At 48.3% G+C, this 24,957-nt stretch overlaps 1 protein-coding gene across 8 annotated transcripts in view; it reads left to right on the top strand.

Annotated features, from left to right (window-relative positions):
• The window catches only part of LOC137432512 (myopalladin), a 257,015-nt gene that overhangs the window by 41,690 nt on the left and 190,368 nt on the right, over positions 1-24,957 (top strand). For all 8 annotated transcript variants that reach the window (XM_068124524.2, XM_068124522.2, XM_068124523.2 and 5 more), the window contains exons 4-6: positions 6,149-6,203; positions 6,621-6,696; positions 7,026-7,097. In XM_068124524.2, the coding sequence (XP_067980625.2) occupies positions 6,149-6,203; positions 6,621-6,696; positions 7,026-7,097 (203 nt within the window). The remainder of the gene's footprint in view (positions 1-6,148; positions 6,204-6,620; positions 6,697-7,025; positions 7,098-24,957) is intronic.

Consider the following 24,957-nt stretch of genomic DNA (forward strand, 5'->3'; position numbering starts at 1 on the left):
AGGTATGGAATGTGTTATATGCTAATAATATTTCAATTTATTGCAACAAAGACCTTTACATTCTTTGTAAAGAGTTTAAGTAGTTCAGCTCATACTCGGCAAAAGAAAATCATGATCTAAAAATGAAATTAATTTGTTAATTTTGTGTAACTTTCTGTCATGTTATGTGTGCAGTTTGTTCCTGTGACATGTAATGTATTCCAGACTGAGTCTGCGCAGATCTGTGTGCGAGTATGATTAGGTCTAGTAATGTTGAGAAGATTGTCAAACCGGTACTTGGGGGAGGGGGCGGTTGAGGGGATATAGCTGTCCTACCAAAGGCTAGACTTCGTACTCTTTTCCTGAAAGACTTGCCCAAATGTTACTTTAATGTTCTCTCCAATCAGGTGTGTACACACATCAAGCGATGAAGGCTTATAAGTCACTGGAGGCCCATCGGTACTTCACTGCTGACTTTGTGCAGACAGTACATCATGTTAAGTCTGCAACAGGGTTGATTATCTTGAAAGCTGATGGACGTCCATCACAGTACACACTGGCCTCTTTAGCTTCGCTTGGAAGATTGTCAAAATAGTTGTAAGACATGTTGATATAAGTGGCCAGTAGTATGTGACAAAATTCGTAAGTTAAACCGTTGCAACAACACAAAATCTAGCACTTTCCTGCGCAAGTCTGGAAGCACAAGGCACACACACTGCAAGCGCGTGGCGTGATTGTTTTCATCGCTCTAGGGCACGTGACGCCGATACTAAGCGGAAGTGACGTCACTCCGCCCCCACCCATAGGATTTTCATGGTTACCGAGACCTTGATCTGCTACGGATGTGGAGCACACGGACACACGAAGCAGTATTGTCCAGATGCCAAGAAGACTTATGCTACAGCAGCTGGGTCGCCCCCCCCCCCCGTGACTGATGCAGTGCCCCCCCCCCCCGGTAATGAGCCGGGTGGGGTACAGAGATCCACACCAGAAGACCAGGGTGTGTCAAATGGTGGCGGTGCTGCTGAGGTTAGTGCAGCAGCGGAGCATCCAGTCGATGTGGACAAGAGGCCACAACCTCAAGACAATATGGTCTATGAGGAAGTATTGATGAAAGGCACCGAGGCTAAGAAGAGCTTAAAACGTATCTTTCTGAGCGCCGAAATCGAAGACAAAGGCAGCAAAGTGATACTCGTACAGGCAAACAGTATCTCAGACTATCCTGATGATTCTCGGCAAGATGGGCGAGGTGGTGATGAAACAGAGGAGAGTAGGATTTCACCCCTTGCTCTTGTTGAAGAAAACCAAAGCACTAGTATCGGTTGTGATGATGAAACCACTGTCCCTTGTGACAACGAGCAGTCTCAGGTCCTGAGTGACAATGGTTGTTGCTCGCATCCGGTTGTAACGACCAAGGATGATGGTCTAAGCAGACCTATAATAGGCAACAGTGGTGGCACAGATGTGTCCCTGGTGATGCAACAGGAAGACTGCAGTGTTGATGACACAGAAGGTGTGCCAGAACCTGACACACAACAAAGGAGCTTCAACGTTGATGTGGTTAGGGAGGTGGATAAGGAAGCTCAAAGCCTTGTTTCTGTGAACGATCATCAGGAAGAAGAACAAAGGGAAGTAACAAAGGAAAACGTCATCAGTTTTTTAAACGAGACGTTTAGGCAACGCTATGTTGTAATGAAAGATCATTTTCCCGATGTGAAAACTTTCATCAGGACTGCAAGACCCCTCCTGCAAAGAAATGACCCAAAGGAAATCTCGGAGGCCCAATTTCAGCGTCTTTGAAAAGCGGTTACAAAGGGGAATAAGGAATTGCAGGCGGAGGGTGAGTTACCTTTGTAGAATGGCAATGCGAGAGATATGTATTGCATCCCTGAATATCAATGGGGGTTGTACCCCCTTACGAAAAATTCAGACAATTCAGGCAATGGAGAGAGTGAAAGCCGACATCATCTTGATACAAGAGACCCATGCTACGAACATCCTGGTTGCTGAATGGGGTAAACGTTATCTAGGGCAGTGGTGGTTGAGTGGTTTTACCACACCCAAAGCTGGTGTTGCCATCGCCTTAAGTGATAGAATTCCTGCTCGGAAGATTGTCTTTAAGGAAATTTATAAGGGACATCTGATAGCGGTGGAATTCTATTGCAACACACAAAATATCGTCATTGTGAACATGTATGCACCGAGTGAACCCATGGAAAGAAGTGTTCTTTTCCACTCTGCATGACTTTGTAAAAGGACTAGATACAACTGCGTTCATCTGTATTGCTGGTGATTTCAATTGCACTATCAATCCTTCCGTAGACAGGCCCGGTCATGAACCCCAACCGGCTTTTACGAAGATTTTGGAGAACATCATCAAGAATTAATCATTTGAAAGATGTTTGGAGGTTGCAACATCCAACTTCACGGTGCTATACGTGGTGCAGATGCCATTATGGGAGGATATCAATGGCAAGGCTAGACAGATTCTATGTGAATAAGCCAATGCTAAATGTCATGGCCACAACCCAGATACTCCCAACTGGTTTCACAGACCATTACCTGGTTTCAATGGGTAGTGCATATTGGTCACTTAACACCCACCTGCTGAATGATATGAAATTCAAAGATGCTTTTCGAGCCGTGTGGGAAAGAATTCGGTCCTCCAAATTTGAACATGCTAACCTTCGACTGTGGTGGGACCTCGCAAAGGGTCAGGTCAAATCGTTCTGTCAACAATATAGCCTTTATGCCACTAAATTGCAAAATCTCTCAATTGATTCATTAAAGGCTTAAATTGCAGCCCTGGAGGAAAACATGAATAGGGCTGGGAAAGACACGACAGGTGACCGGCTGTTATGGACTAAAAAAGCAATCTTGACTGAATTGGTATGGCAGCGGGCATTGGGCACCCTGGTACGCATGAGAATTAGTTATTTAACGTTGGATATGCCAAATAAGGACTTTTTTAGTTTGGAGAACTCTGTCAAAAATTACAACAGATTCACAGGCTACGTGCTGCTAATGGGTCAATAGTGACCTCCCAACAGGAGATTAAGTCTGTTTTGAAGGGTTTTTATACAAAGTTGTACTCCCCCCAGAGCATAAGTAATGAGACCTTGCAGGAGCTGACTACTGGGCTTCCGAGACTTGAGGAGGACCAGCAACACACACTGAACATGTCAGTTTCGGCTGCTGAACTTGAAACTGCTAGGCGGAGCTTGAAGGATGGTAAAGCCTCTGGTATTGATGGTTTGCCCGGAGAGTTCTATAAGACTTTTTGGAACCTTGTGGGACCTGACCTGCTTGAGGTTTTTGATGAATGCCTTCATGTTGGAGAGCTTCCCCTGTTCCTGCAGAAGAGCAGTCATGTGCCTGTTGCCAAAGGTTGGCGACACAACTAGTTGAGAACTGGCGGCCTGTCTCATTGCTGTGCGCGGATTACAAGATTTTGTCGAAGGTTTTAGCAAACCGTTTGGGAACTGTGATCAGCTCTATTGTGCACCCTGACCAGACCTACTGTGTACCAGGAAGGTCAATTTATGATAATATATTTTTGATAAGGGATATTATTTCTTGTAATAAGTACTTGTGTGCCAGTTTTGGGTTGTTGTTTCTTGACCAAACAAAGGCTTTTGATCGAGTTGATCACACATATTTGTTTTCTGTTCAGGAGCGGATGGGTTTTGGCGAAACTTTCATTTCCTATGTTAAGCTGTTATACACTAATACCTTCTGCATGATGAAAGTGAACAACAGTTTATGTTCCCCTTTTCCTTTCCGACGGGGTATCCATCAAGTTTGTCCCCTTTCTGGACTTCTGTATATAATTGCCCTTGAACCACTCTTAGCATCCATCAGGCAGCGAATAACTCAGGATGTGGGAGCCGTTTTTGGTTCAAGATTTGTGGTCACAGCTTATGCTGATGATGTTTGCGTCCTGATTAAAGGCCCAAGTCGTGTTGCTGCAGTGCAGCGTTGCCTTAAAGATTACTCTGCGGCCACTTCCGGTGAAGTAAATTGGAGCAAGAGTGTAGCCTTACGGTGCGGTTCAGATAACCATTCTTTAACATTGCCACCGTCACTCCCACATAATTTAGAGTAGAAAACAGATGGGGTCAAATATCTTGGTGTTTATCTCGGCAACCGGGAAGTAGAAATGAAGAACTGGGAAGGAATGATTGAACAAATTACACACCGGTTGAAACGATGGGAAGGACTGCTGTGATCTCTTTCTTATAAAGGCCGCACTCTTGTCATAAATAACTTGATAGCAGCAAGATTATGGCATAAACTAATTGTCTTGCAGCCACCCAAGGAGTTGATTCAGGCCATCCAGCGGGTCTTGATAAATTTCTTTTGGAATGGATACCACTGGCTTCGGCCTCAAATACTGTACCATCCTCGGAAGGAGGGTGGACATGGAATTGTGGATGTGTCCACCCCGCTTATGGCTTTTCGCCTACAGTCTGTGCAACGTCTGTTGTATGCTGAGGAGCTGCCCTGGCGCCCATTTGCGTTTTTTTTGCTGCAACAAGCGGGAGGCCTGTGTTATGATAGGCACCTGTTCCTGGTGAACCTTGACCATGTCAGTTTAGCTTCAATCCCAATTTTTTATCAGGGTTTGCTGAAAGATTAGAAAGGCTTTGGGGTTCATCATTGCCTTGAGGCTTATAATTGCCGGATGTTTATCCAAGAACCTATTTTATATAACCGGTTTTTTCCAGGCATTCCTCACCGTCCGACATTGATTAGGAAATTTACTCAAGGAGGAGTTGGCAAAGTTTGTGACCTGAGGGATACATCTGGGACAAAATGGATGTCTGCTGGCAGGGTGGCGACCATTCTTGGTTTAAGATCTGTACGTGTTGTCAGCCAAATTATACGCATCGTCAAGAGGAAGTTTAAGGAGTTAAATATTGGCTGGGAAGGTGTAAACAATGGCGAGGATTTTCGGCTGTCCTTCCCTGAAATTAAGGTGCTCCCAGCTCTCCAGTCAAATGGTGAACTTGTATCTCCTTTTCATTTGGTAACAAAGGCGGGTATTCAAAAGCTCCTTCGAGGAAACCAAGCATCACCCTTCTCCGGAGTGGCACGAGTGGCCTTGTGGTCAGAAAGGTTAGGGCCAGGGTCTCTTGCCACGCCACTGTGGCCTAATATGTACAAACTACCTATTTATGGGTTCCTAGCAGATATCCAGTGGAGATTAGCACATTGGGCTCTCCCTACGTACACCTTTGTTAATCACCTTTATAGCTCAGTACCGGTAGCTTGCCCCTTCTCTGAACAGAAGGAGGATCTCTTTCATGCCTATGTGAAATGTGAAAGACTAAAACCTCGTTTATCGATTCTCACACACCTTTTTGATCAGTTGTCTTTTCCCTTCACTTCACATTCTTTTATTTTTGGTGTATCTTTCAGACCCTCCTACAAGGACTCTGGTATTCTCCTAAACTTCTTAGTTGCTGTCGCAAAATATGCAATATATAAATCAAGGAAAATTAAAATTGATAATGGGCATGGGTTTGATGTTGTTCCTATGTTTAAAGGGCTGTTGTCTGCAAGAATAAGGTTCGAGTTTGATTATTATGTAAATGAATGAATGATCGTTTTAAGGCCATTTTTCCCCGCTAGAGAATGTCAAAATATCAAATGCAAATGTCAAACTCTTTGAGTGCAAATGGTGTATTTCGTTTTATTAACCCTTTTTTAATCCACTGCTTCAAATTGAGTGTACGCCTGCCTCCGATAAGAAGGTATCCTGTGCTAAAACTTTTGCGTTCCACCATACCGAGCTTACTACATATATCCCAGCAATATTTTTGTCTGGCCCTACAATTTCAAATTGGTATCTATATCCACTGGATTTTACGGTCATAACACCTATTGGCATGTATTGATACACACCTGATGCTCAGCCTCCTAACTCATGGGTCATCAATGCACATCAATAACTTGGAGGAGACAACTTTTAGAAACTTGTACTTTTAAAAAGTTGTTATATATTTGTGTGTGTGTGTGTGTGTGTGTGTGTGTGTGTGTGTGTGTATGTGTGTGTGTGTGTGTGTGTGTGTGTGTGTGTGTGTGTGTGTGTGTGTGTGTGTGTGTGTGTGTCGCTAATGGTTTGAAGCAACATGACTTAATTTTATCGAATTTTGGAATCATTCAGGAACTACTTCTTCGGATTCAGATACGGAATCACCCTCCCAGGATGATGAGACACAGTGAGTACACAAAAAATACAATTATAAAACATTACAATAACTATGTTTTGGATTCCTTCAGTAATTTGAAATGGTGCAAACCACTGTTAAACTTGCAAAGCAGGCTTTCATTTGTTGAGCACAAGATAGAGAACCATGGAAAAAAAGGTTTTGTGCGAGTGTCCGTTTTGACCTTAAACATATTAATTATTACTGAATGTGCTTGAATGATTGTGGATAAACTCTTGGAATATTTAAGTCTGCCTAATGTTTGTCCTATTGTACATGACATAACACATGTGAGAATAATTTGTTTAAGGCTCATTGTATCTAGATTACTTATTAATGGTTCATTTGTCAGGCATGAACCCTCGACCTCCAATGTATTGCCTTGTGGACATAAACTTAATTTGCCTCCCATCTGCTATGCCTTTTTAGGACCACAAAGAAGATATCCATGTCGATGAATGTCACTCCACAGGTGCAGAGTGCAGCTCTGGAAGAGGTGCCTCAGGTAATGTGAGGTCTTGTGTAGCTTAACATCATATGGGACTAAAGTATTATTTTAAACCTTAAAAAAACTAGAACAATGCGACTGTCGCCAATATGCCTCCGCATAGTCCCACAACGGGTAGATGCCATCACTCTGCAAACTTCGTCCGAATCCGTCCACAACTTGTTGAGATATTTTGTTCACAAACAAACAAACGGACAGACAAACAGACAGGGGTGTTAACATAACCTCCATCCACGTTTGGTGGATGAGGTAACAAAACAATTAAAAAGCCAAAAATTCATTGCTTATGTTTTCTTATGTTTGTACTTTTTTATCTTCCACAACAGATCAGCTCTCCAGATTGTGGCCATGTTGCCCTTGATGAACAGGCCACGGGGTCTGCTTTGATATTTACAAAGGTAAGTTTGAAAGCTGGCAAGTAGAATGCTCGGCTTTATTTTTACAATTGCTAAAATTAACTGTTTAAATGTTGTTTTTTAAACAGGAAACCCCTGACACTCGGTGAGACCTGAGCCTTGAAACTATATACTGTGTATATATATATATATATATCCAAATATATGTGCAGTTCTCCAGCTTTCAATGAGCGCAAGTAATGACGTCACTGCCATGTACATACGCTCTGCCTGTCAAGCTCGGTCGGTAACTGTGAGTTTTACATACACTTATGACAGTATCTGAACTAAGATCAAAATTCTGCTCTGTCAGAGGGTTCTCTTGAGAGCTTGACAGGCAGAGCGTATGTACATGGCAGTGACGTCATTACTTGCGCTCATTGAAAGCTGGAGAACTGCACATATATTTGGATTGGTTTGCTCCCGGCTGCATCCAGGGGATTCCATATATATATATATATATATATATATATATATATATATATATATATATATATATATATATATATATATATATATATGTATGTATAATGTATATGTATATATATAAAATGTGCATGTCTACAATACTTGACACACTAAGTGTTACATCTGAGTGGAAAAATAAAGTGACAGGTTCCCGACACTGCTCACCTGCTCGTGTTCGGGACTGCCGTTTGACCCATCAGACCTGCTACATGCTTCGTTTTCACCAAAATGAAAACGAGAGTGCACTTTGCACGCTGGATTCGTGCATAACGCAGCACCGGAGGACACGGACTCGAAAACAAGTTCTGACGTCATCCGCAAACGCGTGGTCGTCTGCCAGCGAGTGACTGCTTTGCTATCACAACAAACAGGACCCGAGTCCCGTTTGTTGTGATTATCGCGAAAAAAATTAACTTTCTGATTGATCGATTGAACAAGCATCAAGGGCAATCTTCTTGAGGTATTTCTTAACGTAACCTTAACCTTAACTTAATTTCTGAACCTATTTCTTAATTTTCTTAACCTATTTAGTAAGTTCATTTCACGAAACCTTCGTGATTTGAAAATGAAACTGACATCACAATTATTGTGATTTTGGTGGACACCAAGCATAATGCACGAATCATTTATTTTGCCACGCATTGCACATTTCAAGGAATTTTTTTTAAATGTAAAAAAAACAACACCAGGAGACATAATAGACATCAAACATTCCATTTAATTACAATATTAATCATCAATGCATATTTTTATTTAATTACAATGAAATAAAAATTGACAGAGTGAGAATGTAACATTTTATTTCGAAAATATGCCATTTTTGTCTTGTTTACTCAACCATCGCAAATCTAAGTGCATGACATAATGTGAAAATCAGGTTTTTGCAGGTTCTCAAGACTATTTGCTGCAACATAAAACCAGAGGTGTCTTTTCATTCAGTTCATTCTTTTAAATTGAGGGCATTTTAATCTGTGTAAAAGTGTACCCAGTATTGTAGCCGTGCAAATATGTATGTATGTATAAATATATATATACAGGGTGGTCCAGAAACCCTGCGCACATTTTGAAGAACGATACCTGCAACAAACCACTAAGTTTATTATTGTTCTTTGTTGCGAATATATATATATATATATATATATATATATATATATATATATATATATATATATATATATATATATATATATATATATATATATATATATATATGTATATATATACAGTATATGTATATATATACAGTATATGTATATACAGTATATGTATATATTGTGAGAAACCACCGGTGAAACCACCTGTTCTCACCCAGATTTGGTGCCCCGCCCACCACGTGACGTGACCTCCTTTGAGCCTCACGCGATTGGTGGAGGGTCAGAGAGCGCGGTCGCCATCTTATGCGACGCACACGGCTCGAAGGCTCCGAGTGGGAAATATCATAAAAAGGGTTTTCCTTGAAGCCTCCGGACAGCCGAGTGGGGCTGGTCGAATACCGTTCTGTATTGTACGAGCGAGTAACTCCAGAAGAGAACGAGTGATTCCCGGCTTCGTGTTGGAGCTACTGGCCGACCGTTCCTGGCGGCCTTGTGCGGTATTCCATCCTGGTATCCTCCGAGTCCCGGAGCCCGTCGATTGGAGCCGCGAGTGATCTTACCTGCGTCCTGTTGGAGCGTCTGTTGCCGACAGTTCCTGCCGGCTTGTGCAGCATATTCCCTTTTTGTTACCTTTCATGGTTTTTGTGATCGAGCCAATAAATAATCGTGCCTTACCCCTAGAAGGCCGATTAAAACACAATTGTGTTTATTGCGTCTCTTTTGGTTCACTACGTGGATTACTTGAAGCCCGGACATTTACGTCCGTATTCCGTGCTGGGATACATTCCACAGACGGGATCACGACAAATGGGTTGCTCGTCCTAGGATCATTCAAGTAAGAGCCATTCGATTGAGACGGGAATTCTGCAGTGGACGACATCTTCTGGCATCTGTTCATCGCCTTCTCACCAGCGGACGCCGTCTTGGAGGAACTTTCTCGCCGTAGGACGCTGTCTTGGGCAGAGAAGTGAATAGCCTCGGATCCCTCCAAACAACCGACAAAGAATAAGCGAATAGCCTCGGATCCCTCCAAACAACCGAAAAAAAAAAAAAAAAACGTGAGTATTTGTACGTGGTATTTTTCTCATTGGCAATTTGATGTGCGGGTGATATTGCGTAGTTGTGTCGTATTTCCCCAACAGAGCGTTGTGTTTGAGCGTTGTGTTTGAGGTTGTGTTTTGTGCCTGGTCGTATGATAACTCGTAGCCAAGCTATGTCGACCAGGGAAGTGAGAGTTCAACCTGATCATGTTGACAGTCACGTGGGTGGCGAGGTGAGCGACGCAAGCAGCCTTGACCCGGTCACTCAACCCGAGATGTTAGGAAGCGATCCCATCATGACTAAATGCATGCGTTCGCCCTTCTGGACCGGGCTGACTCCGGTTCAACAACTTGACATGTATAACAGGGAGAATGACAGGGCAGAGGCAGAGCGTGCGGCAGCAGCAGAGAGAGAGCGTGCAGCAGCAGAGAGAGAGCATGCGGCAGCAGAGACAGCAGCAGAGAGAGAGCATGCGGCAGCAGAGGGAGAGCGTGCGGCAGCAGCAGAGAGAGAGCGTGCAGCAGCAGAGGGAGAGCGTGCGGCAGCAGAGAGAGAGCATGCGGCAGCAGAGAGAGAGCGTGCGGCAGCAGCAGAGGGAGAGCGTGCGGCAGCAGCGAGAGAGCATGCGGCAGCAGAGAGAGAGCGTGCGGCGGCAGCAGAGAGAGAGCATGCGGCAGCAGAAGCTGAACGCGTCAGAGAGCATGAGTTGCGAATGTTGACTGAACGACTGCGGGCAGAGGGGTCTGCTGCAAGAGTCCCGGAAACTGTTCATGTTCGTTTGCCGGACTGGACGGGAGACACGAAGCCAGAAGCGTATCTGGAGATGGCGGAGAAGTTGTTGGCTGCCGGTGGCATTGATGAGAGCTTGTGGGTCGGCCATCTTGTGAGCCATCTATCTGAGAAGGCGAGGGAGGTATATGCGAGGATGGCAACCGAGGACGCAAACAAATACAGGGCATTGAAGGCCGAGATTTTGAACGCCTATGCGGTGTCCGCATGTATTTATAGGAGAAATTTTTTCAGCTGGACTCGTGAGTCCAGTCAAACCTATGAGGAACATTCGCGGGCCTTGTTGGAACAGCTGCAGAGATGGTTCAAGGGGAGCAAGGTTGAGTTACCTCAAGCGGTTGCGGAACTCCTGGTGCGTTACCGTATCGATCAACAGCTTCCGCCTGACTTAGCATTGTTTCTTGTCGACAAAGACACTGTTTCCTTGGCAGACTGCGTCAACCTTATTGATAAACATGTTTTGGCGTGCAAAATGCTGCAAGTCACGCAGTCGCGTCGTAAGACGGAGGAGTCTGCGATCAAGACCGCCCCCCGTCTGCCCGGCGGCTGGATCGAGGGGAGGGGTTCTCCGATGCCCTCCACTGGTGGCGGTCGCGAGCCGCAGACCAGGGCAGGGCCCTGGTGCGATTTCTGCAAACGCGTGGGGCACGGTGAAAACCGCTGTTTCTCTAATCCCGCTAGTCCGGCCTACCGAGGCAACCCTCCTGTTAAGTCGGAGGGAGATCAGTGGAGCTCATCCGCCGGGCCCTCGCACACGACGGTGGCATCGGTGACCGAGGTCACTGCCACCGAGGCTAATTCCATTCATCCACTGTACCAGGATTATTCAGGGACAGCCTTAGTGGGTGGCCCTGATTCGAGGCTGAAGTTTGAGGCCCAATACCTTCGGGATACTGGGGCGACACGGTGTGTTCTCCGGGCGGGGGTAGTTCCGGCCTCTCAGATGCGTTATACCGGCGAGTATACCCTCCTTCGGGGCATTGACCGGGTTCTTGGCCGGTATCCCCTTGCCCTCCTCGAGGTCCGGAGTGACATTTTTAAGGGTCCAGTGACCTGTGTGGTGGTACCCTACTACCCGATACCCGGGGTCTCCTTGCTGATTGGCAATGATGCCATGGCCAGGGAGGAGTCATTGACTCTGACCTGTGGGGGGGTCACTAGATCCCAGAGTAAACAGGCGGAGAGAGTGGCGGAGTCAGACATATCTTCACTCTGGCCCGAGGAGCCTAGCGCCTCGACTCCAGTTCCCGACGGTGACGTTGCGTCAGCTGAAGTCCACCCGAGCCTCCCGTCAAGCCACCCTCAGGTGCCGTGCTCCTCAGGGACCGCTCCCGCCATGGCGCGATTCAGCAGGAACGCTAATGCTAAGGTATATGTGGGAAACCTGGGCAATGGAGCAGCGAAAGCCGAGCTAGGGAGGGTCTTCGAACATTACGGACCACTCCGCAACGTATGGGTTGCTCGAAACCCACCTGGATTTGCAGTTGTTGAGTTTGAAGAGCCACGAGATGCTGAAGATTCGGTCAGAGCCCTTGATGGAAGGTTAATTTGCGGATCGCGTGTGTGCGTCGAGATGTCGAATGGCATGTCGCGGCGGCCTCGTTTCAGACGCCCTTTGGTCCGCAGGCCTTTCGACCCGAACGATCGATGTTACCAGTGCGGTGAAAGGGGTCATTACGCATATGACTGTTGTTCTCGACACCGGAGGAGTACCCGCCGCTCTAGGTCTCGGCCCGTTTCCTTCCTGTCAACGCTTCCCCCCACTTGAGTTTGGCCCCCTTGCCTCTCTATTGTGCTTTGTGTGAAGTGTAACTCTTGTAGGGTAGATATTAATGTGGTGTATGGTGTTAAAATTTGTGTGTGAAAAAAAAAAAAAAAAACCAAACTGGTTCATTGTTAACCTGTTAATGCCTGTTAATTGCCTGTGCGTTAATAATTGCGTTATTGTTGCGCTATTGCGTTGCGTTGTATTGTTGCGTTGTTGCGTTATTGTTGTTAATAAGTGTTAATAATTGTTAATTGCGTTAATTGCCTGTTAGCGATTACCGCCATCATCTTGCCATGTGATTTGCACCTACTACAAATACTGGTTTTAAAAACGCCGTCTATTCGACGGGGTTTTTACTTAGGGGGGGAGGACTGTGAGAAACCACCGGTGAAACCACCTGTTCTCACCCAGATTTGGTGCCCCGCCCACCACGTGACGTGACCTCCTTTGAGCCTCACGCGATTGGTGGAGGGTCAGAGAGCGCGGTCGCCATCTTATGCGACGCACACGGCTCGAAGGCTCCGAGTGGGAAATATCATAAAAAGGGTTTTCCTTGAAGCCTCCGGACAGCCGAGTGGGGCTGGTCGAATACCGTTCTGTATTGTACGAGCGAGTAACTCCAGAAGAGAACGAGTGATTCCCGGCTTCGTGTTGGAGCTACTGGCCGACCGACCGTTCCTGGCGGCCTTGTGCGGTATTCCATCCTGGTATCCTCCGAGTCCCGGAGCCCGTCGATTGGAGCCGCGAGTGATCTTACCTGCGTCCTGTTGGAGCGTCTGTTGCTGACAGTTCCTGCCGGCTTGTGCAGCATATTCCCTTTTTGTTACCTTTCATGGTTTTTGTGATCGAGCCAATAAATAATCGTGCCTTACCCCTAGAAGGCCGATTAAAACACAATTGTGTTTATTGCGTCTCTTTTGGTTCACTACGTGGATTACTTGAAGCCCGGACATTTACGTCCGTATTCCGTGCTGGGATACATTCCACAGACGGGATCACGACAATATATACAGTATATGTATATACAGTATATGTATATATATATATATATGTATATATATACAGTATATGTATATACAGTATATGTATATATATATATATATATATATATATATATATATATATATATATATATATATATATATATATACATATATACATACATACAGTATAATATATATATATATATATATATATATATATATATATATATATATATATATATATATATATATATATATATATATATATATATATATATATAGTATATATATATGTATATATATGTATATATATATATACAGTATATATATATATATGTATATATATGTATATATATATATGTATACAATATATATATATACATCTGTGCAGCATCTGTCCTGTGTTGTGTTGTCTTGTCACTTAACTACTTTCTCAAACTTTTGTGAAATCGTACCAAACTTCTGGTATGCACATATCTCTCCTGTCGGTGTGTCCTAAGGGTATTTTTTTTGAAAAAATTTCCAATTTTCTTTTCTTTATTTTTGGGGGGGGAAATTTTTTTTTTTAATCAACTTCAATTGTTTAGAAAATGTGATATCACGTATATTACAAATACATTTGTGCAAAATAATTGTTTGAATTATGATTGGTTTAAACCATGACAAAACAGCAACTCGGGTACAGTCATTTATCTATACTAGGGCATGCCCGTACTATATATATATCTAAAATGATATCCCCCCCCTCTATTTACATGAAATGGTTTGGTCCATTCGCAAAGCCAAAGCGAACGGCTTGCGAGTACGGTGACAATCCCCCCCCCCCCTCTATTTACATGAAATGGTTTGGTCCAAAGCGAACGGCTTGCGAGTACGGTGACAATCCCCCCCCTCTATTTACATGAAATGGTTTGGTCCAAAGCGAACGGCTTGCGAGTACGGTGACAATCCCCCCCCCCCCTCTATTTACATGAAATGGTTTGGTCCAAAGCGAACGGCTTGCGGAGTTTGGTAAAGAAATCGCCATAGCGTGCACAAACGCGCAGGAAAGCGAAAGAATCGCAAATTAGTTTTAATTAGTTTTAAAACATAGTTTAACGCCAACATAGTTTGCCAACGTGAAATAAATGAATACGCTCTCAAATGTGCCGTCCGAGGCAGAGTCTGTTCGGCACGTTCGGCACACGTGATAGCTCGCTGCTCTCTGATTGGTTGAATCGTTTTTTGGACATAGCTCGGTAACTACTTGTCCGATTAATATGAAACCTTGAAAAGGCACATCCTCGGGTCCCCAGCAATATACCTGGCAAGTTTAAAGTATATCGGACCCGTGGTTGTCGAGAAACAGCGGTCACAGACATACAGACATACATACACACAGAGATTACTGGAATTATAGATAGATATCGACACATCTGGGCAGTGTCTGTGTTGTCACTTAACGACTCCCTCAAACTTTTGTTTCCGTGGTTGTGAAGTGTTTTTAATAACGTTGTGGTAGTTTTGAATCACGTGGTGGTGAGGTATTTTGAATTATGTGGTAGTGAGGTGTTTTTTAAATGACGTGGTGGTGAGGTATTTTAAATTACATGGTGGTGAGGTGTTTTGAATTACGTGGTGGTGAGGTATTTATAATTACGTGGTGGTGAGGTGTTTTTAATTATGTGGTGGTGAGGTGTTTTGAATTAGTTGGTGATGAGGTGTTTTTAAATGACGTGGTGGTGAGGTGTTTTTAATTTCGTAGCTGTGAGGTGTTTTTATTACGTGTTTTATGGCTGTGAGGTGTTTTTATTACGTGTTTTATGGCCGTGAGGTGTTTTTATTACGTGTTTCATGGCTGTGAGGTGTTTTTAATTTCCGTGGTGGTGAGGTGTTTTTATTACGTGTTTTAGGGCTGTGAGGTGTTTTTAATTTTGTGGTGGTGTGTTTTTATTCCGTGTTTTATGGCTGTGAGGTGTTTTTATTACGTGTTTCATGGCTGTGAGGTGTTTTTAATTTTGTGGTGGTGAGGTGTTTTTATTACGTGTTTTATGGCTGTGAGTTGTTTTTAATTTCGGGGTGGTGTGTTTTTATTACGTGTTTTATGGCTGTGAGGTGTTTTTAATTTCGTGGTGATGAGGTGTTTTTATTACGTGTTTTATGGCTGTGAGGTGTTTTTATTGCGTGTTTCATGGCTGTGAGGTGTTTTTAATTTTGTGGTGGTGTGTTTTTATTATGTGTTTTATGGCTGTGAGGTGTTTTTAATTTTGTGGTGGTGTGTTTTTATTCCGTGTTTTATGGCTGTGAGGTGTTTTTATTACGTGTTTCATGGCTGTGAGGTGTTTTTAATTTTGTGGTGGTGAGGTGTTTTTATTACGTGTTTTATGGCTGTGAGTTGTTTTTAATTTTGGGGTGGTGTGTTTTTATTACGTGTTTTATGGCTGTGAGATGTTTTTAATTTCGTGGTGATGAGGTGTTTTTATTACGTGTTTTATGGCTGTGAGGTGTTTTTATTGCGTGTTTCATGGCTGTGAGGTGTTTTTAATTTTGTGGTGGTGTGTTTTTATTATGTGTTTTATGGCTGTGAGGTGTTTTTAATTTTGTGGTGGTCTGTTCTTATTACGTGTTTTATGGCTGTGAGGTGTTTTTATTACGTGTTTTATGGCTGTGATGTGTTTTTAATTTCGTGGTGGTGAGGTGTTTTGAATCACGTGGTGGTGAGGTGTAATCGTCCCAAACTTCCAATCTGCACCTACCCCTCCCCTATGTGTGTGCTGAGGGGTTCTTTCTTGAAAAAAAAACATTCAACCTAAATCTTCAACCTAAATTGCCTATAAAAATGTAATATCACAAACACAACAAATACATTTGTGCAAAGTAATTGTTTGTATTATGATTGGTGTAAATCATGACAACACAGCAACTCAGGTACAGTCATTAGCCTCAGCTAAAATAAGCCCGTTCCTCAGTAATGACGCTTGGTGAGGCGAGCGCAGCTAGTATATACATATATATATATATATATATATATATATATATATATATATATATATATATATATAATTGTTGCGGTTTTGGGAAACCACTAAAAGTAATGGCAACCACCATACAGGTCGCTTAGAAAAGTTATTTCATAGCAGATCATTATCTTAGCACCTTCCCCTTATTTGGGGTTATTATGTTATGAGTTTGGGAAGGGAAAGATTTGCCCTCCACTCATAAGGGATAATTTGCCAGGCAATGCACACAGGCTCAAAGGGACACCTTCCAAGCACCAGGTAAAAGTCCCATCGAGAGAGTTTGTGGGGGCAGGGGAAGCGAAACTGCACCAATCAGGGCCTGAGGAACATCGGGAGAGCTTGAGGGGACAGAGTGACAGGCTCCACCAATCAGGAGCCCAGACACCCTCTAATAGAAGCCCCACCCCTTGACAGGGCCCTGACAAAAGGCCTTGCACACGTGTTGTTGTTTTTTTGCTTTTGCTCTCTCTCTCTCTCTCTCACTCTCACTCTCACTCTCTCTCTCTCTCTCTCCCTCTCTCTCTCTCTCTCTCTCTCTCTCTCTCTCTCACTCTCACTCTCACTCACTCACACTCACTCTCTGCCGGGTTCACCGAGCACGTGCCTGCATTATTCTCGCTCTTGATTTTTGGGGATTGTTGACCTAGCATGTGCCTGCATTATTCTAAAGCGCGGCGTTACGCACGCTGCTTGTGAGCAAGGAGGAAGCGGACAAGCGGTAACATATAAACGTCTTTATTGTAAGACTACACTGTAACACTGAACTCCTCCGGGCTGGTCGCCCGGTGTATATCATGAGGCCACGCCTACCCCTCGGGCGTGGCCACCGCCCACTTGGTGCGTGGAATGATGTCACCACGCCAGTGGGCTTTTGTGTCCGCCACACGCGCCCCCCCAGAATTCCCGCGCACCTGGAGGGCCAGTTTGCGGGGCAGACGAATGACCCGGCCGAAGCGCCCCCTGGCGATCGGCGGCGTCCGGGGTGCAGGGATACCAGGTGGGATGCCCCTGGCTGCCCCTGGGATGGGTGCAGGACCGGGGGGCGCCGTGGCGGCGGGGCTGGGCGGTGCCGGGGGTCCGCCCGCAGGAGGGCGGCCCCGACGTGGGGGTCGGGCCACTGGCGGTGGATGGTCCACATCGAGGTGGGCCGGCTTGAGGCGGTCTACCGAAACGCGGTCAGGAGTACCGCCGATGTCCAGGGTGAAGTGCTTCGCCCCGGTCTCCAGCACGCGGAAAGGCCCGTCGTACGGGGGCCGCAGTGGTGTCCGATGGGCATCGTGGCGGATGAAGACGTACTCCGCCGTGCGAAGCTCCGGGGCGACGTGCGTCGGTGGGTGCCCGTGGCATGCCGTTGGCACCGGGGCGAACCTCTGGGCGGTCTCTTGCAGAGCGGATGTGCAGCGGCGACGCTCCACGGCACCGGGGCGACCATGGTGCCGTGGAGTCGGGGAGGAACTCGCCCGGCACCCGCAGCGGTTGCCCGAAGACCAACTCCGCCGCGGATGCGCGCAGGTCCTCCTTGGGCGCCGTCCGGAGGCCCAGCAGGACCCAGGGGAGCCTGTCGACCCAGCCGCCGTCGCGGAGGGTGGCCCGGAGCGCGGCCTTCAATGAGCGGTGAAATCGCTCACACAGGCCGTTAGCCTGGGGGTGGTAGGCCGTGGTTCGGTGCAGCCGGACCCCGAGCCCCTGCGCAACCGCCCCCCAGAGCTCCGAGGTGAACTGGGGGCCGCGGTCGGATGAGATGTCTGAGGGGGCGCCGAACCGGGCGACCCAGGTGGCGATGAAAGCCTGCGCGACATCGGCCGCCGTTGTCGACGCCAAGGGCACGGCCTCCGGCCACCGGGTGGTGCGGTCCACCATGGTGAGGACGTAGGTGAAACCCCGCGAGGGGGGCAGAGGTCCCACCAGGTCCACGTGGACGTGGTCAAACCGGCGTTCCGGCACCGTGAACGGGGCCAACGGGGCCTGGGTGTGCCGGTGCACCTTGGCGCGCTGGCACGCGAGGCACGTCCTGGCCCAGCCGCGGACGGCCTTCCGGAGGCCATGCCAGACGAACTTGTCGGCGATCAGCCTTTGGGAGGCCCTCGCGCCCGGGTGGGACAGGCCGTGGATGGCGTCAAACACCTGGCGCTGCCAGCCCGCGGGCACAATGGGACGAGGACGCCCGAGGGAGACGTCGCACAAGAGGGCCGCGCCCGCGCCGTCGAACGGCACCTCGGTGACGCGGAGGCCCGTGACGGCGGTCCGCAAGGCCTGGACGTCGGGGTCAGCGGCCTGGTCCGCTGCCATCCGGGCATAGTCGATGCCGAGGTGGACTGCGTGGGCGACGGCCCGGGAAAGGCAATCCGCCACCGGGTTGTCCTTCCCCGCGACGTGCTGGATGTCCGTCGTGTACTCGGACACGGCCGAGAGGTGACGCTGCTGCCGGGCCGACCACGGCTCGGTGACCTTGCCCATCGCGAAGATCAGCGGCTTGTGGTCGACGAAGGCAGTGAACGCCCGGCCCTCGAGCAGATGGCGGAAGTGCCTGACCGCCAAGTGAAGTCCGAGCAACTCGCGGTCGAAGGTACTGTAACGGCGTTCGGGCGGGCGAAGCTGCCGGCTAAAGAACGCCAGCGGTTGCCAAGCTCCACGCACCCATTGCTCGTGCACCGCGCCCACCGCGTAGTCCGAGGCATCGGTGGTGAGGGCGATCGGTGCATCGGGCGCCGGGTGCGCGAGCATGGTGGCGTTAGCCAAGGCGAGCTTCGCGCCCGTGAATGCCGTGTCCATCTGCTCGGTCCAGGTAACGTCGCCTTTGCCCGGCTTACCTCGGAGAGCTTCGTGCAGGGGGCGCAGGAGCTGGGCGATACGGGGCAGGAACCGATGGTAAAAGTTCACCATGCCCAGGAACTCCTGCAGCCCTCTGATCGTGCGGGGGCGCGGAAACCCCTTCACCGCCTCCACCTTGGCCGGCAGGGGGACGGCGCCGTGCCTGGTGACACGGTGCCCCAGAAAATCGATTGTGGCGGCGCCGAACCGGCACTTTGCGGGGTTCACAATCAGGCCATGCTGGCCCAGGTGTTCGAAGAGCGTGCGGAGGTGGCGTAGGTGCTCTTCGCGGGACGCGCTGGCGACGAGGATATCGTCCAGGTAGACGTAGACAAAATCCAAGTCGCGCAGGACGCTGTCCATCAGTCGCTGGAACGCCTGAGCCGCATTCTTCAGACCGAAGGGCATGCGCAGGAACTCGAAGAGTCCGAATGGCGTGATGACCGCCGTCTTCGGGACGTCCTCCGGCCTGACGGGGACCTGATGGTAGCCGCGTATGAGGTCCACCTTCGAGAAGAAGGACCTGCCCGCCAAACGGGCGGAAAAGTCCTGAATGTGGGGGACGGGGTAGCGGTCGGGAGTCGTGGCGTCATTGAGACGGCGATAGTCCCCGCACGGTCGCCATCCCCCGCCGGGCTTCGGCACGATGTGCAGCGGCGACGCCCAAGCGCTCTCTGAGCGCCGAACGATGCCGAGTCGCTCCAGGGTAGCGAACGCCGCTTTTGCCACCGCCAGCTTCGTCGGCTCGAGGCGGCGTGCCCGGGCGTAGACCGGTGGCCCGACGGTGGGGATGTGATGGGCCACCCCGTGCTTGACGGCCCCCGCCGAGAAGGTGGGCCGCGTGAGGGCCGGGAAGCCGGCGAGGAGGCGGGTGAATGCGTCCGCTGCCGGAAGCGTACAGACCAACGTGGCCGGAACCGAATCGTTCGGCAAGCCGCTTGGCAAGCCGCTCGTTGAGCTGGGCAACGCACACGCGAGCGAGCTGAACGTCTCGGCCTGGACAAGCCGTCTGCGCTTGACGTCGACCAGGAGCCCATTAGCGCACAGGAAGTCCGCGCCAAGCAGTGCCATGGGCACGTCGGCGGTGACGAACGTCCATCGGAAAACCTGCCCTCCAAACCGCAGAGAGAGGCAGCGTTTTCCGTACGTACGGATGGGCGTCCCGTTCGCGGCAAGCAGTGCGGGGCCCCCAACCGCGGCGTGCTTGTCTGACGTGCCGGCGGGAATGACACTCACCTGCGCTCCCGTGTCGCACAGGTAACGGCGCCCGGAGAAGGTGTCCGTTATGAACAGCAGGCTGCTCGAACGGCCGGCGCTCATCGCCACAATTGAGCGCCGGCCCGGGCATTTCCCGACCCGTTGAAGGAGCACGGCGGATGACACCGCCGAGCTTCGTGGCCGAACTTGGCGTGGAACCAGCACCAGGTGGTGGAGCTGGAGGAGCGCGGCTGGCTCCGCCAGGCCGGTGGAGTCGACGGGTTTCCCCGCGGTGGTGGTTTTCGCCGCGGCGGTGGGCGGGGCGTGGCGGCGTTCATGAGGTGCGTATCAGCATGCTGCTGAACTTCAGCGTGCTGTAGAAGATGATGCTGTGGAACATCAGCGTCGAAGGCCGTGACGGCCACGCCAACGCTCGCCCGCGTGTCCGAAGCGGCGAAGTACTTGTCCGCCTCGGCCGCCAATGCTCGGGGTTCCGTTAGCCCGGTCCCGGCCAACGCGAGGCGAACCTGCGCTGGAAGTTGGCGACGGAAAAGCGCCCGGAATAGCGAACCGGGGCCATCGTCGCCCAACAGTGACAGCATATGGTCCATTCGGACCGACGGGCGCGTCTCACCGAGCTCGGGGAGATCCAGGAGGCGGTCGGCCTGTGCGTCGTCCGTGAGGCTGAACGTGGCTAGGAGTAGCCGCTTGAGTGCCTCGTACTTGTGGCCGTCCGGTGGGTGGCGAAGGACGGACACAACTCGAGCGGCCGTGCCGGGCCCGAGGGAGGCGACGACGTGGCAGTAGCGCGTGTCATCGCCGGTGAGGTGCCGAAGCTGAAATTGGGCTTCGGCCTGGACGAACCAGACTTCGGCCTGAGCCTCCCAAAATTCCGGAAGTTTGACGAAGGCGGCCATGGCGATGGCGTCGCGTGTGGAAGGATCGCTCCAGCAGATCCAACGTCGAGGGTCACCAGTAAAGCGCGGCGTTACGCGCGCTGCTTGTGAGCAAGGAGGAAGCGGACAAGCGGTAACATATAAACGTCTTTATTGTAAGACTACACTGTAACACTGAACTCCTCCGGGCTGGTCGCCCGGTGTATATCATGAGGCCACGCCTACCCCTCGGGCGTGGCCACCGCCCACTTGGTGCGTGGAATGATGTCACCACGCCAGTGGGCTTTTGTGTCCGCCACAATTCTCTCTTTTTCCTGGTTCCACTGAGCAAGTGTGCATCCTCTCTTGACTGGACCCTTTCACATGCCTCTGCACGTGTTACTCTCTCTCTTGGGCCTGGACTTTGTCACCTAGCACGTGCCTACATTATTCTCGCTCTTGGCTTTGGACTCTGTCAGCAGTACACTTGTGCTTCTTTCTTGGTCGGACCCTCTCACAGGCCTCTGCACACCATTGCTCTCTTGGCCGGACTCTCCCTGCTCCCTCTCACTGCACGTGGATGTGACAAAGAGGCCTTGGACTTGCTCGTTTTGCACCTCATTATCTCTGCTGGCTGCTGGACTCCCTCTCGGTGCACGTGTGCACGACACTCACTTTCTGCACGAGGCCACGACATACTCTACCCTGCACGAGATCACGACGTGCGTACTCCATGTATCCCTGGCACTCTTCTCTGCACTGTTCCCGACACTTCTCACCTGCTCGTGTTCGGGACTGCCGTTTGCCGGCCAGGAGCTTGTTGGTGAGGTCAAGATGGACACCACGAGGAGAGGCATCTGGAACATTGTGGCCTTTGTGCGAACAGGTTTCCAACGTTTGTTTTCCCCTCCCCCTCCCCCTTGAATGTGTCCTCGGGCCTTGTCGTGTTTATTTGTAGTGATCATAATAAGGCGTAGAATAAGCTAAGTTTCTGCTTCTTGTCCCTTTTTCCTTTCCTTTTGAATAATTACACTGTAAACATTTGGAAATAAATCGACTCGTTAAACGTTTCCTTTTCTCTCTGTCCGTGAATGTCTCTTCCTCCATTGATCCGCCATTGTTTGCCGGCTGATTAACGATCAGCCATAACATAATGAGCATTACCCCGGTGGTTGCCAACGGTTGCTCGGCCATCTAAATTTGGTATGCCGGAGGGTATGTACGGTATGTTCCCCAATTAGGACCATCCCGTGGTCCAGGTAAGCTGTCGCGCGATGGACCAATACATACATACAAGAAGAAAAAGAACCACCTTTCGAGGCCATTTCTCCCCGCAGAGCAGGGGTTGGCATATATATATATATATATATATATATCGTAAATGGCCAAAAGTATGAGGACACCCCTTATAATTGGTGGATTCGGCTATTTCAGCCACACCCATTGCTGACAGGTATATATAAATCAAGCACACAGCCTTGCAATCTCCACAGACAAACATTGGCAGTAGAATGGGCCGTACTGAAGAGCTCAGTGACTTTCAACGTGGCACCGTCATAGGATGCCACCTTTCCAACAAGTCAGTTCTTCAAATTTCTGCCCTGCTAGAGATGCCCCAATCAACTGTAAGTGCTGTTATTGTGAAGTGGAAACGTCTAGAAGCAACAACACCTCAGCCACGAAATGGTAGGCCACACAAGCTTACAGAACGGGACCGTCGAGTGCTGAAGCATGTAACGCCTAAAAATCGTCTGTCCTTGGTTGCAACACTCACTACCGAGTTCTGCCTCTGGAAGCAACGTCAGCACAACAACTGTTTGCCCGGAGTTTCATGAAATAGGTTTCCATGGCCGAGAAGCCATACACAAGCCGGAGATCACCATGCACAATGCCAATCGTCGGCTGGAGTGGTATAAAACTCGCCGCCATTGGACTCTGGAGCAGTGGAAATGCGTTGTGATGAATGTGACGAAATGTGATGAATCACGCTTCACCACCTGTCAGTCAGACGGACAAACTAGGTTTGGCGGATGCCAGGAGAACGCTACCTGCCCCAATGCATAGTACCAACTGTAAAGTTTGGTGGAGGAGAAATAATGGTATGGGGCTGTTTTTTATGGTTCGGGCCTTAGTTGCAGTGAAGGGAAATCTTAACGCTACAGCATACAATGACATTCTAGACGATTGTGTGCTTCCAACTTTGTGGCAACGGTTTGGGGAAGGCCCTTTCCTGTTTCAGCATGACAATGCCCCCGTGCACAAAGCGAGGTCCATACAGAAATGGTTTGTCGAGATCGGTGTGGAAGAACTTGACTGGCCTGCACAGAGCCTTGACCTCAACCCCATCGAACACCTTTGGGATAAATTGGAATGCCGACTTCGAGCCAGGCCTAATCGCCCAACATCAGTGCCCGACCTGGCTGAATGGAAGCAAATCCCCGCAGCAATGTTCCAACATCTAGTGGAAAGCCTTCCCAGAAGAATGGAGGCTGTTATAGAAGCAAAGGAGGGACAAACACAATATTAATGCCCATGATTTTGGATGATTAGAGATGTTCGACGAGCACATACGGGTGTGATGTCCGGGTGTGTGATCCAATAAATTAACACAGTGTAGATATATATGTATATATATATATATTTGTTTTATTGTCAAAAACAGTCCAAAATCTTTTGATTTGTGCTCTTTTATCCTGAAAACCAGGATATCCTGAAAATCGGCAACCCTTTGGTACCAAGGTGGTTGGTTACCTGTTAGTCCAGTGGCCATATCCTTCACTCAGACGTTGTTGCTACTGTAATGTTTTTTTCATGGATCCATGAACCATCGGGTCCTAGATGTGGAAACAATCAGATTCTTTCAGATTTTTACTTTTGATAATTTTTGATTGGAACATGTGAAAACAATTATTCTAGTGTCTAGGAGGGGAGTTTTGAGTGTGCCGGATTCATTTCTCATGTTGAAACTCAGTGTCGACATTGCCTAGCAACAGAAATCTAATAAGGCTACCATGCGATGGGGACAAACTAGGAAAATGGACATAACTTTTCAGAAACTTCAGAGAAACTCGCTGCTCCTCCTGAATGCACGTGTTCTTCCATTAACCCCCTTCTCGTTAAAATCACAAAATTTAAGCTTACTGAATACCTCAACACTTTTGTTCCTCTTTTATCCCATTTGTGGAACTGTTTTCTGAAGGTTGTTCAAAACCACTCCACCTTCATGGCTTCAATAATGTGGCATCCAATCATCTCATGTCATGCATCCAGGAGAAGCTGGGAGTTTCTCTGAAGTTTAGAATTCCTTTTAATTTGATCATTTAATAGTATCAAAGTAAAATACTTTGGAGATTATTTCAAAGTAGAAGAGTAATTATGTCTCTTCTGTTGGAATTGCAGACGGTGGCTTGCAAATCAAGCCTCAAGGGCGGTGTACAGAAGCGTTTTTAAAAAAATAACAATAAATACAAGGGGCAGGGAGGTGAAATTCACTTCACTTGAGGTGCAACACGCGCAGAGTAAAACAAGTATCCATTTACGTCCATAAGATGTCTCATAAAATAAGAAAATATAAGCACACCTGACAATAGGCCGATGCTTCAGACTTTGGCACTCTCACGAGGCTGCACCGTCGAATAAACTGTTCCAACCCGTCATTTTGATGGCTTTTTACTCGTTATATAATGGTGCTGCATCATATAACATGACATACTCTTTGGAACATGACATCACCGTTTTATTTGTAAGAGTTATTGTCCCCCGTCGCACCGCAGAGCGAAAGGGGGACTATGGTTTTCCCCTCCGTCCGTGTGTCCGTCCGTGCGTGCGTGTGTGCGTG

The sequence above is a fragment of the Myxine glutinosa genome, chromosome 8 (genome assembly GCF_964187855.1).
Source record: "Myxine glutinosa chromosome 8, kmMyxGlut1.1, whole genome shotgun sequence".
NCBI classification, from domain to species: Eukaryota; Metazoa; Chordata; class Myxini; order Myxiniformes; family Myxinidae; genus Myxine; species Myxine glutinosa.